At 42.8% G+C, this 18,888-nt stretch overlaps 1 protein-coding gene across 5 annotated transcripts in view; it reads left to right on the plus strand.

Annotated features, from left to right (window-relative positions):
• LOC139558960 (collagen alpha-1(XIV) chain-like) overlaps positions 1-18,888 on the plus strand; it is a 95,389-nt gene that overhangs the window by 67,952 nt on the left and 8,549 nt on the right. For 4 of the 5 annotated variants that reach the window (XM_071374498.1, XM_071374494.1, XM_071374495.1 and 1 more), the window contains 14 exons: positions 303-461; positions 1,210-1,287; positions 1,562-1,648; positions 1,898-1,951; positions 3,780-3,875; positions 5,463-5,516; positions 6,361-6,414; positions 7,994-8,047; positions 8,344-8,415; positions 9,423-9,458; positions 10,380-10,446; positions 10,660-10,848; positions 11,987-12,064; positions 13,223-13,378. In XM_071374498.1, the coding sequence (XP_071230599.1) occupies positions 303-461; positions 1,210-1,287; positions 1,562-1,648; positions 1,898-1,951; positions 3,780-3,875; positions 5,463-5,516; positions 6,361-6,414; positions 7,994-8,047; positions 8,344-8,415; positions 9,423-9,458; positions 10,380-10,446; positions 10,660-10,848; positions 11,987-12,064; positions 13,223-13,378 (1,234 nt within the window). The remainder of the gene's footprint in view (positions 1-302; positions 462-1,209; positions 1,288-1,561; positions 1,649-1,897; positions 1,952-3,779; positions 3,876-5,462; positions 5,517-6,360; positions 6,415-7,993; positions 8,048-8,343; positions 8,416-9,422; positions 9,459-10,379; positions 10,447-10,659; positions 10,849-11,986; positions 12,065-13,222; positions 13,379-18,888) is intronic. The other variant, XM_071374497.1, reaches the window with a different exon arrangement.

Genomic DNA, 18,888 nt, shown 5'->3' on the forward strand with positions numbered 1-18,888 from the left:
TCTGAAACCGTAACTCTTTAATGCTCCCCAGTGATTTATTGAGACGCGCATATAAGATGTTTCAATCGCACTGCGTCTGTGTTCCAAACAGACATGGGTTCAAATACTATTTCAAATCATTTAGGATAATTTAGCTGTGTTTAGGATTGAGCTTGCCTGGCGCCATGGAACCAATAGAATAGCCACAAAAGTGTAAACCCTGCCGAACTGGCACACCAGGCAGGCTTTGGCAAATGCTCAAAGTATTTGAAAAATTTAAAATAGTATTTGAACCCAGGCCTGGTTCTTCATTTTCCCTGTAGCTACACATGGCTATTAGCAAGACCAGCGCCAAGGCTGTCATTGACTGTAAGCTAGTAGGGGAGAAGGCCATCAACGCGGCAGGCAACATCACCACGGATGGCCTGGAGGTGCTGGGACGCATGGTGCGCTCCAGGGGGAAGAAGGACAGCTCTGCACCGGTAAGCTGTGACAGATAGATCAGAGAGGGTATACAAGAAGATGTTTTGACATCGATGTAGAATTACTAGAATATACTGTAGTTCTTTGGACATCCCCATTCAATATCCATGTCAATATTCCGTAATTAGATTTCTATGCATTTTACCCCTTGATTCTTCTTATTTTATGTGCAGTCGGGCTGAATTCTAACATACAGTATGGTGTTTAGTGTCATGGAGTATTCAATAGAGTGGTGATAAACTACCTATGACCTAGGTTATGAATTCTTATAACAGCATTAAGACAGAGAGTTTGAATGAAGTATAATCACATCAGCATGTCAAGATCTATTTTCCACTAAATAGAAACAAGTCAAATAAACAACTGTACTTTTCATATCCAATCTCCCAGTTCCATAAATAGCCCAGATATCCTCATACAGGAATAGCTCTCTAGTAGTACTCTAATAGCTCTCTAGTAGTAATAGTACTCTCTGATAGGCTTGATCATTTTCAGCACAGGAGAAAACAGAGCAATCTGTTTTGAGAGACCAATTATTGATAGATTCTTCCTCCTCAATAAGAGATGTGCAACAATTCTGTTAGCAATGCGTAATACTGAATAATTATAATACTTTCTCTCAGGTCTTATTTAGGAGATTCACAGCTTGCTGCTAGTTCTATCAAGATACTATTAGTCAAGTAACAACATGTTTGTAGTGAATGTAAAAAAAGATGTGTGTGTGTTTGTTGCTCTTTTTGTCCTCAGTTTCAACTGCAGTCGTTTGACATCGTCTGCAGCACGTCCTGGGCCAGCCGAGACAAGTGCTGTGAGCTTCCTGGTTTGGTGAGTTCACGCCTCACTCCTGATCTCATCTACTGACTGACGTGGGATGACCTTAACCTTTGTTGTAATGTGTCGTAGGATGTTGTAGGATCGTGTCATAGATGTCATATTGTGTCATCTTGTTATTGTGTTATCATAAGGTCCTTATCCTATTATTTGTTTTAGCATTATCGTCCTTATCATTATGCTTTGGTCATTATCATAATCATTAGGCCATTGTACTCTTGTGTTGCATGTATTGTCATGTCATGGTGGTATTTGTCTCATCTCTAAGAGGAAGGAGGAGGACTGTCCTGCCATGCCCCGTGCCTGCACCTGCAGCCAGGAAAGCAAAGGTCCCCCTGGCCCCACTGGACCCCCTGTGAGGACCCTCCTTCTCTCCTTAATCAGCATCATGTGTTACTTACAGCTGTTGTTGAGCTAGGAATGCATTCATTGCATTCAGTGGCTGATGAACAGAACACAGTGTGACATATGGGGATGGAGAGTACATACACCCGATGTGTGATAGTGTGTTTAGGATGTGTTGATAGTGTGTGTCTTTAAGGTCTGTGGTCCTTATGTTGATGGAGTGTGACAGAGGGTGTGTGGGTGTTTGTGTTATCAACAGGGAGGACCTGGGATCAGAGGAGGGAGAGGGGACCGTGGAGAACCAGGAGCTGTGGTACAGTGTATACACACACACACACACTCATGTAAATAAAAACACAATGAAAGTCAATGCAGCTTGTAACAATTCCACAAGCACTCAGTGGGTGGGTGGGGGGACAGACACATACCCTCATTGATGGATACCAGACACATACTCTCTTGGATACCTCTCTTCCATAAAATATCCCTTGTATACTGCTAGGCTGAAAACCCACTCTTTCTGTAAATGCCCTTTGCAAAGTTCTAATCTTTTATTCATTTCTCACTCTCTCATGCTATTAGACTTGGATTGCATGGGTCTTGAAAGTCCCAGAAAATTGTACTGGTGTTTGAATGGGGTGTTATTATAGCATGTAAAGGTCCTTGTAATGCAGCCGTCCTCGCAGTGCACCCATGCGGTCTTTCTACTCTCATGAATTTCATATTCATTGGAGATGCAACGTGCCCCCATGAAAGTCAATGACCTGCGACTGGTAGGCTCACGACAAGACAGACAGAGAGCAGCCTCGCGGGTCTCTGATTTGCAGTTAAATCACTGAGTTAGACTAAAGCCCCCTCTCAGACACCCAGACCTGGGTCAGGTAATGTATAAAGGATGAAGGCAGTTGTATGGAATAAAATATATACAATTTTGTGGATTAGGCTATTTCAGCCACATCCGTTGCTGACAGGTGTATAAAATTATGTCTGAGTGTTGGAGTGTACCCCTGGCTATCCATAAGAAATAATAATAATGATGCCGTCTGGTTTGCTTAATATAAGCAAATTTGAAATGATTTATACTTTTACTTTTACTGATACTTAAGTATATTTTAGCAATGACATTTACTTTTGATACTTAAGTATATTTAAAACCAAATACTTTTAGACTTTTACTCAAGTAGTATTTTACTGGGTGACTTTCACTTTTACTTGAGTCATTTTCTATTAAGGTATCTTTACTTTACCTCAAGTATGATAATTGGGTACTTTTTCCACCACTGGCTAGGTTAACCAATAGTGGCCAGATCATGTGAGTGCATGCATCCTCCAAAGATGGAGAGGGACAGTTTATGGCTTGATCAGAGGAAGGTGGTCAGGCAGATGGTGGATTAAAATGTTTTTTTTTTTATTTTGTTTTTTTTTAATTTTATCCCCTTTTCTCCCCAATTTTTCGTGGTATCCAATCGCTAGTAATTACTATCTTGTCTCATCGCTACAACTCCCGTACGGGCTCGGGAGAGACGAAGGTCGAAAGTCATGCGTCCTCCGAAGCACAACCCAACCAGCCGCACTGCTTCTTAACACAGCGCGCCTCCAACCCGGAAGCCAGCCGCACCAATGTGTCGGAGGAAACACCGTGCACCCGCCCCCCTCAGTTAGCGCGCACTGCGCCCGGCCCGCCACAGGAGTCGCTGGAGCGCGATGAGACAAGGATATCCCTACCGGCCAAACCCTCCCTAACCCGGACGACGCTAAGCCAATTGTGCGTCGCCCCACGGACCTCCCGGTCGCGGCCGGCTGCGACAGAGCCTGGGCGCGAACCCAGACTCTGGTGGCGCAGCATAGCACTGCGATGCAGTGCCCTAGACCACTGCGCCACCCGGGAGGCCGTGGATTAAAATGTTGTCTGGTGACGATCTTATCTTATTATTGGCCTATATGTAAATACATTTTTTTTTACAGTTCTACTGTTCAGTGAGATTGTACTTTGTAATTTGGTGTGAATTTCCTCTGTTTGTTCCAGTGATACTAGATTGTTGTAATAACTGTAGAAAGCAGGGAATTTAACTAGAACTACAGTAAAATGTTAACTATATTCTAATCTACTTTATCAATGTGTTCTTCTGTCTCTGTGATAGGGACCGATAGGTCCAGTTGGGGACGCTGGTACTCCTGGGCTGCAGGGGCCTCCTGGACCCCAGGGGCCCAGCGGACGTACCATCATGGGCCCTCCGGTAAAACACGCATACACACACACACATTCATTCACATACATTAGTTCAGACACACACCTTCTAATACTGCACATATTTGAGGAGTCTAGTATCCCAACACACATAACATACAGTAGCTACAGTCCCCGATTTACCTAGGCATGCTATAAAGTCTACCTTTTAAAAGCTGTTGTAATACTCAGATCTTGATTCTTTCTCGCCCAAGGGATGTTGTTAAACGTAAGCCGTAAAGGTGGGAGGATGTATCGTAACCTAATAGACTGTAAACAGAACAGTCAAATATGAAGTACTGGGTTACACCTGCATTGGTATTAAATCAAATCAAAATCAAATTTATTTATATAGCCCTTCGTACATCAGCTGATATTTCAAAGTGCTGTACAGAAACGCAGCCTAAAACCCCAAACGGCAAGCAATGCAGGTGTATAAGCACGGTGGCTAGGAAAAACTCCCTAGAAAGGCCGAAACCTAGGAAGAAACCTAGAGAGGAACCAGGCTATGTCCTCTTCTGGCTGTGCCGGGTGGAGATTATAACAGAACATGGCCATGATGTTCAAATGTTCATAAATGACCAGCATGGTCAAATAATAATAATCATAGTAGTTGTCGAGGGTGCAGCAAGTCAACTGCACCTCAAGAGTAAATGTCAGTTGGCTTTTCATAGCCGATCATTAAGAGTATCTCTACCGCTCCTGCGGTCTCTAGAGAGTTGAAAACAGCAGGTCTGGGACAGGTAGCACGTCCGGTGAACAGGTCAGGGTTCCATAGCCGCAGGCAGAACAGTTGAAACTGGAGCAGCAGCACGGCCAGGTGGACTGGGGACAGCAAGGAGTCATCATGTCAGGTCGTCCTGAGGCATGGTCCTAGGGCTCAGGTCCTCCGAGAGAGAGAGAGAAAGAGAGAATTAGAGAGAGCATACTTAAATTCACACAGGACACCGGATAAGACAGGAGAAGTACTCCAGATATAACAAACTGACCCTAGCCCCCCGACACAAACTACTGCAGCATAAATACTGGAGGCTGAGACAGGAGGGGTCAGGAGACACTGTGGTCCCATCCGATGATACCCCCGGACAGGGCCTAACAGGAAGGATATAACCCCACCCACTTTGCCAAGGCACAGCCCCCACACCACTAGAGGGATATCTTCAACCACCAACTTACCATCCTGAGACAAGGCCGAGTATAGCCCACAAAGATCTCAGCCACGGCACAACCCAAGGGGGGGCGCCAACCCATTAACAGATCAATGACTAATGAATGACAGGTAAAATATTAAAGGATACGTCCAGATGTCTTAACTTTACTAAGGCCATGTTTAAGCCAGCCTATGGTAAAGTATTCGATGGTATAACATACAGAAGTGCTATATTGAAGACATGATCTATTTGTTGTTAATTCAGGATTATGGTGACAGGTAGGGGATAAGTAAAGGTACAGCTACTGGAAGAGTTTGGGAAACAAATGGCATTTGTAGTTAGAACGCACACTGTGACCAGATAGTGACGACCCCAACTTATGAAATAGCCTCCAAATAAGCTTGATATTTGCTGTTGATATTTATTGTTGTTTTTTTCAACTTCAGGGTGGTCCAGGAGAAAGAGGTGAGAAGGGTGCAGCTGGCACTCCAGGAATACAGGTAAAGACCACCATTCACTTCCTGCCCTTTCAGACACACTTTCCCTCATCACAAAATGGCATTCAGTCTTCAAATGACATTCAAATGACACCATTGCACCAAAGGGAGATCTTTTGAATGGCATATTGAATATCTATCTCTGTAAGGTAGCTGTTAATGGGAACATGTCATTCTGAATTCTGGTAAGAGAGTTGCTGCATAATTTGAGTGAAAGAGCTTCTGCTACCATTTGGTTGATGTGATGTCAGATTTATTTCAATGCATTAAAGGATTTGCACAGGTAATAAGAGGAGAAGGTAGAAGTTGGTCTTAACCACTGATACAGGGTCAGATATCTTTCCATCCTCCTAATGGTAAATCTGAGCATTGGCGGTAGGGTAATCTGATCCTAGATCTGTGGTTATGGGCAGCGCCTGCCTGGACCGTAACAAGACATCACAGCAGTTTTTACAAAACAATAGCTATTTCCCCTCTGTTGTAATGACTCATGCCTAAGATGCAATACACTTTCATTATAATCAATCTCTGAGCCAATTAAGATGGATCCTGTCAATAACTGTAGAGGTTGGGAGATGTATACTTTTGTTTGTAATAGGCTTTGAGCCATGCCATTGGCATTCAGTACTCGTTGTGTCTGAGTGAGGGAATTTGACTTTGACGGCTGTGAAGGTCATACAAGAGACTGTGTATTACAAACAGCTCCGGCTTCACAACATTAATTATCTGTAATGAATTAGGATAATGGTCCAACCATCCGAGCCTGTCAATACAAATGTATTCATGCTGATACCCTTAACTGGCCTTTTTGTTTTCACCTTTTTGTTTTCTCTCTCTACGGTTGTAGGGCATTCCTGGGTCTCCTGGGTCACCAGGTCGAGCAGGACAAACAGGAACAAGGGTAAGGTCTTGTCGGTCTGTTTACAGTGCATTCGGAAAGTATTCAGACCTCTTCCCTTTTTCCATATTTTGTTATTATTTACATAAGTTTTCAGACCCTTTGTTATGAGACTCGAAATTGAGCTCAGGTGCATCCTGTTTCCATTGATCATTCTTGAGATGTTTCTACAACTGGATTGGAGTCCACCTGTGGTAAATTCAATTGATTGGACATATAAGGTCCCACAGTTGACAGTGCATGTCAGAGCAAAAACCAAGCCATGAGGTCGAAGGAATTGTCCGTAGAGCTCTGAGACAGGATTGTGTCGAGGCACAGATCTGGGGAAAGGTATAAAAAAATATCTGCAGCATTGAAGGTCCCCAAGAACACATTGGCCTCCATCATTCTTAAAGAGAAGAAGTTTGGAACCACCAAGACTATTCCTATAGCTCGCCGTCCGGCCAAACTGAGCAATCGGGGAGAAGGACCTTGGTCAGGGAGGTGACCAAGAACCCGATGGTCACTCTGACAGAGTTCTAGAGTTCCTCTGTGGAGGTGAGAGAACCTTCCAGAAGGACAACCATCTCTCCAGCACTCCACTAATCAGGCCTTTATGGTAAAGTGGCCAGACGGAAGCCACTCCTCAGTAAAAGGCTCATGACAGCCCGCTTGGAGTTTGCCAAAAGCCACCTAAAATACTCTCAGACCATGAGAAACAAGATTCTCTGGTCTGATGAAACCAAGATTGAACTCTTTGGCCTGAATGCTAAGCATCACGTCTGGAGGAAACCTGGCACCATCCCTTCGGTGAAGCATGGTGGTGGCAGCATCATTCTGTGGGGATGTTTTTCAGCGGCAGAGACTGAGAGACTAGTCAGGATCGAGGGAAAGATAAACGGAGCAAAGTACAGCGAGATCCTTGATGAAAACCTGCTCCAGGGCGTTCAGGACCCCAGACTGGGGCAAAGGTTTACCTTCCAACAGGACACCGAACCTAAGCACACAGCCAAGACAACACAAGAGTGGCTTTGGGACAAGTCTCTGAATGCCCTTGAGTGGCTCAGCCAGAGCCCGGACTTGAACCCGATCTAACATCTCTAGAAAGACCTGGAAATAGCTTTGCAGCGACGCTCCCCATCCAACCTGACAGAGCTTGAGAGGATCTACAGAGAAGAATGGGAAAAACTCCCCAAATACAGGTGTGCCAAGCTTGTAGCGTCATACCCAAGAAGACTCAAGGCTGTAATAACTGGCAAAAGTGCTTCAACGAAGTACTGAGTAAAGGGTCTGAATACTTATGTAAATGTGATATTTCAGTTTCTTATTTTTCATAAATTTGCAAAAATGTATAAAAACCTGTTTTTGCTTTGTCATGATAGGGTATTGTGTGAAGATTGACGAAGGGTAAAAAAGTTTAATCCATTTTAGAATAAGACTGTAACGTAACAAAATGTGGATAAAGTCAAGGGGTTTGAATACTTTCTGAAAGCATTGTAATCAAAAGGAATAGATTTATGTGAATATGAAGTCGTGGTATATGAGCTGCCATAATAGCACAGTCTCATAGGCATGAATATGTACTTGTAACACCTTTCCACAGGGACTTCCTGGTAAAGATGGACCCCAGGGGCGAACAGGACCTCCAGGGACTATAGTGAGTATGATTGTTTGTGGATTTAGCATCAGGAACTGATTAATTAATTTGATTTAATGTAAATGAATTGTAAAATTAAATCTGCAATTTACAATACGTCCATGTCAAAGGTATTGTCCCTTTAGGTTAATTGTTTGTGCTCCTTGGCGAATGTGACTGTTTTCTTTTTTGCTTCTTGGCCAAATGTTTTGTAGTACCTCAAGTTACCACTGGAAAAACTAAAGTTACACGTTGTACGTTTGAGTGATTGCTCAATCAGTGAGATGACAATTTGTTTGTTTGTGTTTCACCCACAGGGCACTCCAGGAGCTCCTGGGTCACCAGGGTCAAGTGGACCTCCAGGGTCACTGGGAAACCAGGGACCTCCTGTGAGTTATCTGAACCTCTATGTCCATGCATGTTACTACTACTGAAGCAGAGCTGACCCACTAGCTGAGGAAATACCCAGCAAGCGGAACTGATTGAAATTGCATCATTACAACAAGATATGTCAGTATGATGTCATTTCAATCAGCTTTGCCCGCTTTGTGTAGGATTAGGGAGGGAGGTCTTGAGAGACAGCAAAGCCATATAGTATATAAATATATTGTACATAGTCCTACAGTACAGTGTATCTATCATAATCAGAGCCAGAGTTTTTCCTGACTGCATGTCTTGACCAACGAAAGTTACACACTATAACGAACACAAGGCATTATTCTAGGGCAGGTCACATGGTCAGGAATATGCCATATTTCTATGTGTATGTGTAAGGATCTGGGAGAGAGGGTAACAGTTCGATGGGGATATTTAGAGACAGGGAAAATAGTTTAAGGAACTATACAGTGAAGTAAAAACCTGTTTTCACTTTGTCATAATGGGGTGTTGTGTGTAGATTGATGAGGAAAACATAATTTAATCAATTTTAGAATAAGGCTGTAACATGAAAAAAATTGGTTGAAAAAGTCAAGGGGTCTGAATAATTTCCAAATGCACTGTATATTAAGTCACCATAATCAATTTCAGAAAGAAAATTTCTAGCCTCAAATGGGATGCCTTGTTATGAGAAATGCCTTGTTATGAGAATAAAATCACAATTTCAGTTAAACTTCCTCGCAAGATTATCGACATGAATTTTGTAGGACAGCTTATCGTCCAACCAAAGACCAAGAGCCAGAGAAGGTTAGTAGTTATTACATAGTAGTGCCTCTATGTAATTACTGGTACTGCATAGTTATTATATGACCTTTGCAGATAAATGGTTATGCCAGGGTTCAAATAATGACCTTAGCAAAAAGGAAAAAGATGACAACAGCAATTGACAACTCAAACAATTTGTACAGTTTTACTTCATTCTTTTCTGTCCATTGTCATTCTGCCTTTTGTTCTGTTGCAGGGTCCTGCCGGAAACAAAGGAGAGAAGGGAGAAAGAGTAAGTCTTAGAGATACCAAACATATTGCTTTGGCAGCAGTGGCACCCACCCATTCATGCCAAAACAGCATTTATTAAATTTAATTGAGATATCTTATGATGGGACCTGCCGTTCTGGACCTTTTGCACCTTCTCTGGATTACTGACCTCTGCCTGCCTTTGACCTGTCGTTTGCCTGCCCCTGTACTAGAAATACATTTTTGTTTCTTCGACACTGTCTGCATCTGGGTCATACCTGAAACCTGATAAATTATGTTTTCTCACGTTACCTGGCAGTATCATTTACTGTAATATCGTCTCCCACAAGCTTATGGCATAAGTTACATGACTATATCTTCACTTGAAAGCTTAAGTTAAATCAGAGTCTTGTTCTGTATAATATAATTATGTGGCGTAAGTACTGTTCTTAACATCAATGTTCAAAACAAGTAATGCCCTCCTTTCAAGTAATTCCTGTTCCTCAGCTTTTGGTTATAGGGGTTCTCTGAAAGTCTGACAGTAAACAATTGCCATTACAACAAATATTCTGAAGAGAAGTATCACACGTTGTACTGCAATCAGAACACATTTTGCATACCTTATAAGCTAAAGCTTTAGAGCCGTGTAACTCAGCTGTAGAAAAAGGGTTTCTACTTCACAGCAGTTCTATTTTAAAGAGCTATTGTTCTAGTGTTAAGTACTTTACGGATTGGTGTCGCCCGTAACAGCAAACATTGAATTGCTAATAAGGTTTTTAGACAAGGCTCAAAAGGCAACATCTAGGCTTGGCCACAACAGCTATGTTTTCCAATTAAAAGAGTTGATGTCAAATTCATGGCTGGCAGGCTTTCTACCTAAGTAATGGTGGAGGATATTTTACCTGTGGGGACGATAAAACAGGTTGGAGTGTAGCCATGTCACCATGTGTTTTTTCCTCTCCAGGGTGACCTGCAATCCCAGGCATCGGTCCAAGCAATCGCCCGGCAGGTCTGTGAGCAGCTGATACAGAGTGAGTCATTTTTTAAATCGTCCATCTGGCTCTCTTCCTGTGTGTGTGTGGATGTGTGATTGCACAGGTCTTGTGTCTTTGAGTGTAAGTGTATTCTGTGGAAGGGGTATACAGTACATGAAAATGTGAGTGTTGTCTATGAAAGTGTAAGGGTATTTTGCCGTTGGCATCCATTCATGCGCCACTGACCTCTGTCTGACGTCTGTCCCACAGGTCACATGGCTCGCTACAGCTCCATCCTTAACCACATCCCCAGCGCACCCGTCTCCGTCCGCACCGTTCCAGGTCCCCCAGGAGAGCCCGGGCAGCAGGGCGGCCCAGGACCACAGGGAGAGCAGGGGCCCCCGGGCAGACCAGGGTTCCCCGGGTCCAACGGAGAAAATGGACAACCAGGAGCCAGAGGTACTGTATAGAGAAGACTCTGATTTAACTTAAGCTTTCAAGTGAAGATATAGTCATGTAACTTATGCCATAAGCTTGTGGGAGACGATATTACAGTAAATGATACTGCCAGGTAACGTGAGAAAACATAATTTATCAGGTTTCAGGTATGACCCAGATGCAGACAGTGTCGAAGAAACAAAAATGTATTTCTAGTACAGGGGCAGGCAAACGACAGGTCAAAGGCAGGCAGAGGTCAGTAATCCAGAGAAGGTGCAAAAGGTCCAGAACGGCAGGCAGTCTCAGGGACAGGGCAGGCAGGGGTCAATAATCCAGTGAGGCAGGGCCTCCCGAGTGACACATTAGTCTAAGGCACTGCACCGCAGTGCTAGCTGTGCCACTAGAGATCCTGGTTCAAGTCCAGGCTCGGTCGCAGCTCTAGCGACTTCTGTGGCGGGCCAGGCGCAATGCACGCTGATACAGTCGCCAGGTGTACGGTGTTTCTTCCGACACAAAGGGTGCGGCTGGCTTACGGTTTAAGCGGGAATTGTGTCAAGAAGCAGTGCGGCTCAGTTGGGTTGTGTTTGGGAGGACGCACGGCTCTCGACCTTCGCCTCTCCTGAGTCCATATGGGAGTTGCCGCAATGGGACAAGACTGTAACTACCAATTGGATACCACGAAAGAGGTAAAAAAAATGTATTAAAATAACAAAAAACATTTATCCAGTGAGGTGGGGCAAGGTATAGAATGGCAGGCAGGGGCAGGGTAGGCAGAACGGTCAAAACCGGGAAGGACTAGAAAACAGGAGCAAGCACAGACAGGAGCAGGGGAACAAACGCTGGTAGGTTTCATGAAACAAAACGAACTGGCAACAAACAAACAGAGAACACAGGTATAAATACACAGGGGATAATGGGGAAGATGGGTGACACCTGGAGGGGGTGGAGACAAGCACAAAGACAGGTGAAAAGATAAGGGTGTGACACACTAATATAATCAGAATAAAATGATTACACAGGTAGATCAACAATATTGTTCATGACACTTTTAGTGCTGATGGTGACATAATGGTGGTGATATAATACAAAAAGGAGATAAGCATGCCCACTTCTCTGCATTTTTTCAAAGTGTGTGTCCCCTTGGTCTCTGTCTGTCCAGGTTTGTCAGGAGAGAAGGGCGACAAGGGAAGCCCAGGCACAGGAGTCCAGGGTCCCAGAGGCCCTGTCGGACCCCCAGGTAACCAAAACAATGCCTGCTGAACCCCCCCCCCCAAAACGGGTGGATTAGAAAATAGGAAGTCATACGATCTGTTTTTGATTAAGCGCTCCCGTCTTGATTCAAGGGTAACATATGAAATGGAGAAGGTAGCTTGAGTTTTATTTAATTTACTTTGGTTGTTATTCATTAAGCTGCCCTTACTGGTTTAATGAAACCTTATTAGAGGGCATAGCTATTGACTCCTGTATTGATTGTAGTCTAGCTGATACAGTGTGTTGATTGAAATCCTGAAGCAGTTGCCAGGTTGGGCCACAGGAGAGAACTCTGAGAGAACACTTCGGAATCTTGCATGCGGGAGATGAGTGCCCCCAAGGATATTTGAAAAAGGATATTCATAGCATTTCCTGATGGAGACAGCTCAGTAATAATAGCATTTTGGGTCTGAGGAAAAGACACAAAAGCTTATGCTTATTGGTACAGACTGCTGGGTAATGATAAATGTGCTGATTATCTTCCTTTTGTGGAGAGTTGAGGAAGTCTGGCCAATCAGTGGACTAATCATGGATTCTATTTCAAAGCACACTACTAGATTTATAGGGATAGTTCACACAAATTATAAAATTATATATTGGTTCCCTTACCCTGTAAGCAGTCTATGGATAAGATATGACAGCAATCCATACTTTGGTTTAGTTTCTCTGGCACTGTTTCCACATGCTAATGTTTTATCATTTGCGGCACAAATCGCATTCAAGTCATGGGACCGATATTAGCATTTTTCGCACATTATCTTCAAAACATCTATAAATGACTTTGTTGAGCTTTATAATACATTTTAGATACTTTTGTATGATTTGGACATGATGCTAATATCGGTCCCGTGACTTGTTTGGGATTTGCGCCACAAATGGGTAAGGAAACCAATGTGTAATTTGGTTGAACTACCCCTTTAACTTGGTGAATTCTACCTCAATATGCAGTGTTCTTAGTTACAATGAAGACAATAATAATGCCATCATGTTTCAAAGGTTTGCCTTAACATTTCACATGATGATTTCACTTCGGAATGTAGCTCAAAGTTAAAACCTTCATTGTTAATTGAAAATGTATTTGTTGTATTAAAACACACTCCTCCCTTTCTTCGCCTTCTCCTCACCACATTTTTCTCTCCTCCAGGACCAACAGGTCAGGGCCGGACAGGTAGCCAGGGTCCATCTGGTCGGCCGGGGAACCCTGGAACACCTGGGCGGCCGGGTATCCCTGGACCAGTGGGGTCGGCTGGACCTCCTGGATACTGTGACCAGAACTCCTGTGTGGGCTACAACGTAGGAGGTAATTATGGCAATCGTCATCCCCTACCACTGTAAACACACCAAAACACAACAAGGCAACATAAAATTATATAAAATACAAAGTCCAATACATTAGATCTAAATGTTTTTGCCATATATAGAGAATTCCAATGTCATTCCCATCATGTTGTTGGGTAGATAACACTTACCTGGGGATACACTCTCTGAGAATGCTTTAAAAAGCCTAAAGTCTTGAGCAAGGCTGAGGGTTTGTAATCAGAGTCAAAGGGTTCGGACTGAATCTGGCCTTTTTTTATGTCTTTATATCTGATATATTGTATCATACCCTGTCAAACAATCACTAACGAATTTAATCCATCAGAAGTTCTTTGACAGGGAGACCTGAGCAAAGAGCTCTCATTGGGTTAAATCCGCCAGAGGGTTGACCCGAATCACACCTTTATCCACACTCACTGTATTTCAAGGTGAAGCTAAGACAACATGACTAGGGTTGAATGGCGGGAACCCGGTTACCTCCCAAAATCACTCCCTTTTCCCGGGATAAATAACTGAGAAAACTGTAAATTATTATAAATTATTTGTCTGAACAGCATGGCGTGAAATGGAACTGTTAAAGGATATGCAATGTCTAAATCTGGCCTCTCTACAGCCTCTGCATGATGAATCAACGCTCAGGGTGGGGACAGACATCCCATCTCTGTATGGAGCGCAATTCACAGTGCATGTAGACCTACTGTATCATCTCATCATGGTCACTTTTTTTCGTGAGACAGGTAGGCCTACATTTGCTGCAGCATAGCCTATGCTACAGTAATATAAAGACCGAATGCGCCTCTAATTTACCCATCTCCATCTGACTTTCGGGTGTCACCTTGTTTTGTAATTGTAAAGATTTGTATTTATTTTTTGCAGCTGCAGAAAAAAAAGCCTATCACTCGAATATCTTTGCTTTAAAATTTAGGTCGGGAACCTTTTTGACTAAGAGAGCCATGAAAGCAAAAAAAATTGAAATTTATTTCAGTGAGAGCCATATAATATATTTTATTTATTTCAGGCAAGCCGCAAAACGGCTAAGCACCTTCCCTCTTGACAACCAACGCACAACCAACGCACATTGCTGTGCAAAAGCAGACCAGGATAGTTATTTCCAACTTCATCCAGCAGTGTTTTAAACTGGCGATCATTTAAGGCTCGAGCAACAATAAAGTTGATCACACGAATGACCAGCGACATCACTTCCCCAAACTGCCTGTCACACATCTGAGCACAAAGTGCCTCCTGGTGTAGAATGCAATGGAAACTTAGGATGGGTCTATTTTCATGTTCACGGAGAAGCGCCACAAATCCTTTTTTATTCCCCACCATACACGGAGCACCATCAGTACACACTGAGAGAAGTTTATCCATAGGTAGATTTTTTTCTTGAGCAAACTCCATGAAAGACTTAAATAAATCCTCACCTCTTGTGGACCCTTTTAATGGCAGAACTGCAAGACTTTCTTCGCGCAGTGTGTCACCAACAGCATATCTTGCAATCACGCTGAACTGCGACAAATGGCTCACGTCTGTTGACTCATCCAAAGCCAGGGAAAAGAACGGCGCTGCATTTATGTCCTTCACTTGCGTTTCCTCCACTTTGTTTGCCATCATGATGGTACGATCATGAACAGTTCTTGCCGACAGAGGCATGTCTTGTATCCGTTTAATTATCTTGTCTTTGTTCAGAAGATCATCAAAAAGTTAATTGGCTACATCCAGCATGAACGTTTTAGCATACTCGCCATCTGTGAATGGTTTTCCGTTCCTCACTATTGCTAAAGATCCAGCAAAGCTAGCGGAATTATAGTCACCTTGCCGGGTCCATACGCGGAGTTGCTGCTGGCTAGCTTGCACCCTGCTCAGTAGCTCTTGGCACGCTTTCTTTCTGCTGTCTCCCGCAGGGTATCTTGATGCAAAGGTAGCATGGCGCGTGTCGAAGTGCCGCTTTACATTCGACCGTTTCATCGATGTAATTTTGTCATTGCAAATTAGACACCGCAGAACCTGCTCTCTCCACAAAGGCGAATTCTTCGGTCCATTCGTCCTGAAATGTACGATACTCGTCATCTTTTTTTATTTTCGCCATCTTCTTCGTCGAAGGGTTAGCTTTGAGCTAATGACCGAGCAGACTGATTCAAAAGGAGGCGTTTACCTGTTTTACCTAGCAACGGCCAACGTAGGCCAGTATCATTTAATTAAAATATCTGCGAGCCAGATGCAATCATCAAAAGAGCCACACCTGGCTCGGGAGCCATAGGTTCCCGACCCCTGCAAATCAAAACACGTGTAAGCAGTCTCTCGCAGTCTTTCTCTCTCTCCATCAATTCCATTCAAATTGCATACAAAATAGATAATCCTCTCCTAGATTTGATACATAGCCCTATATATATGTTCTAGCCTACCTCTTTCAGGTAATAAATTCAATACATTATTAGCCTTATATTTAGCTAATTAGTGATGGGTTATGCATAATAAGCTTCTAACTTATAGCCTCTGTCTCTTGCGCAGTACGCAAGCACCTGTGCTCCGCTGACCTCTCCTTAATAAACGCTCCTTAGCTCTTGGAGTCCCATGCAGGAAAAGCTAGACTAAATAGCTTGCTGGACGTAACTTTTTTAGCATTTCTTATACCAATAGACTATTCTAAGAGGGGCGCAAGCTCTTTTTTGCTGAATGATAAAAACCTCCAACCGATAGAACTCACGGTGTAACGGTTTTCGTCGTCTGAAGAAGAGTAGTCGGACCAAAACGCAGCGTGGTAAGTGTTCATGTTTTTTATTTACACTGAACACTAAACAAAATAACAAGAGAATAAATGAAACCAAAACAGTCCTGTAAGGTGCAAAACACTAAACAGAAAATAACTACCCACAAAAACCATGTGGGAAAAAGCTACCTAAGTATGGTTCCCAATCAGAGACAACGATAGACAGCTGTCCCTGATTGAGAACCATACCCGGCCAAAACAAAGAAATACAAAACATAGAAAAAAGAACATAGAATGCCCACCCAAATCACACCCTGACCAAACCAAAATATAGACATAAAAAGCTCTCTACGGTCAGGGCGTGACACACGGGTAGTTTGAAAGAAGAGCGAACGCGCGATGGTGGTAGGCTATAGCAGTTATTTAGCCTTCTGCATCTAATTCTAGTCCTATATTATTCAAGGATGACATTAGAATGATGAAGATTATGACAACGAAACGTTTTACATTTAACTGTTGAAAGCGAGGAAGGAATGAAGCAAAAATAGAGTGAGAGAGTATGTAGGCTAATAACATTAGGGGAAATATTATGAAAGATATATCAAATCAAATTTTATTTGTCACATGCACATACAACAAGTGTAGACCTTATCGTGAAATGCTTACTTACAAGCCCTTAACCAACAATGCAGTTCAAGAAATAGAGTTAAGATAATATTTACTAAATAAATACAATTACAAATTAAATAAAAAGTAACACAATAAAATAACAATAACAAGGCTATATACAAGGGGTACCGGTACCGAGACAATGTGCGCCAGGGGTACAGGTTAGTCGAGGTAATTTGTACATGTAGGTAAGGGTAAAATGACTATGCAGAGATAATAAACAGTGAGTAACAGCAGTGTAAAAACAAAGGGGGGGTCAATGTAAATAGTCCGGCTGGCCATTTGATTAATTGTTCAGCAGTCTTATGGCTTGGGGGTAGAAGCTGTTAAGGAGCCTTTAGGTCCTAGACTTAGCGGTCTAGTACCGCTTGCTGTGCGGTAGCAGAGACAACACTCTATGACTTGGGTGACTGGAGTTTTTTTTGGACAATTTTTGGGGCCTTCCTCTGACGCTATATATGCGTCAATCTACTAATTATACAAATGTATTTATTATTTATTTATTTATTCTTAAAACTGCATTGTTGGTTAAGGGCTTGTCTGGCCTTTTCTGAATCTGGCCTTTTTTTAAGCATTTCACTGTAAGGTCTACTACACCTGTTGTATTTGGCGCATGTGACAAATTACATTTGATTTGATTTATATTTCAAAATTAAAATCAAATTTGCTAGCCTATACTTGTAACTTTGTAGGCCTCATGTTTCGCACCAGAATCGCATGTTCTCTTCTGCTTTACCATGGTTTGAACGATGTGTGTAATTCAGTATATTACAGTACAATACACACTCAAAAAGATTAGCCTACTGGAGCTAGTTACATTTATTTCCCCAAGAGAGCATAGCCTATAGCTAGCTACATCTATGTGCTTTTATATTTTTCTGCCGTGCATAATGTGCAGTAGTCTACAGTATATCATAGCCGGGTATTTGTTCTTAACTGACTTGCTTAGTTAGGTTAAATAAAATAAAATATATCAGTGCATTTGGAAAGGATTCAGACCCCTTGACTTTTTGTTGTTACGTTACAGTCTTATTCTAAAATGGATTAAATCGTTTTTTCCCCTCATAAATCTACACACAATACCCCAATATAACGAAGCAAAAACTGTTTTTACTTAATTGTTTTGCAATCTTTTTTATTAAGTATCAGATTTACATAAGTATTCAGACACTTTACTCAGTACTTTGTTGAAGCACCTTTGGCAGCCTCAAGTCTTCTTGGGTATGACGCTACAAGCTTGGCACTGGGAAACCTAGTCAGTTGTGTTATTTGGGGAGTTTCTTCCATTCATTTTTGCAGAGCCTCAAGCTCTGTCAGGTTGGATGGGGAGCATCTATTTTCAGGTCTCTCCAGAGATGTTTGATTGGGTTCAAGTCTGTGCTCTGGCTGGGCGACTCAAGGACTTTCAGAGACTTGGCTGTGTGCTTAGGCTCGTTGTCCTGTTGAAGGTGAACCTTCTCTCCAGTCTGAGGTCCTGAGCACTCTGGAGCAGGTTTTCATCAATGATCTCTCTGTACTTTGCTCCGTTCAGATTTCCCTCGATCCTGACTAGTCTCCCAGCCCCTGCCGCTGAAAAACATCCCTACAGCATGATGTTGCCACCACCATGCTTCACCGAAGGGATGGTGCCAGGTTTCCTCCAGACGTGACGCTTGGCATTCAGGCCAAAGAGTTCAATCTTGGTTTCATCAGACCAGAGAATCTTGTTTCTCATCGTCTGAGAGTCCTTTAGATGCCTTTTGGCAAACTTCAAGCGAGCTGTCATGTGCCTTTTACTGAGGAGTGGCTGCCATCTGGCCACTCTACCATAAAGGTCTGATTGGTGGGGTGCTGCAGAAATCGTTGTCCTTCTGGAATGTTCTCCACAGAGGAACTCTGGAGCTCTGTCAGAGGGACCATTGGGTTCTAGGTCACCTTCCTGACCAAGGCCCTTCAATTTTGAGTCTTATAGCAAAGGGTCTGAATACTTATGTAAATACATTTTTTATTTTTGCAAAAATTTCTAAAAACCTGTTATTGTGTGTAGATTGAAGAGGAAAAAAGGCTGTAACTTAACAAAATGTAGAAATAGGGAAGGGGTCTGAATACTTTCCGAATGCACTGTATGTATTGGA

Source organism: Salvelinus alpinus, chromosome 29 (genome assembly GCF_045679555.1).
Source record: "Salvelinus alpinus chromosome 29, SLU_Salpinus.1, whole genome shotgun sequence".
In the NCBI taxonomy this organism is placed as follows: Eukaryota; Metazoa; Chordata; class Actinopteri; order Salmoniformes; family Salmonidae; genus Salvelinus; species Salvelinus alpinus.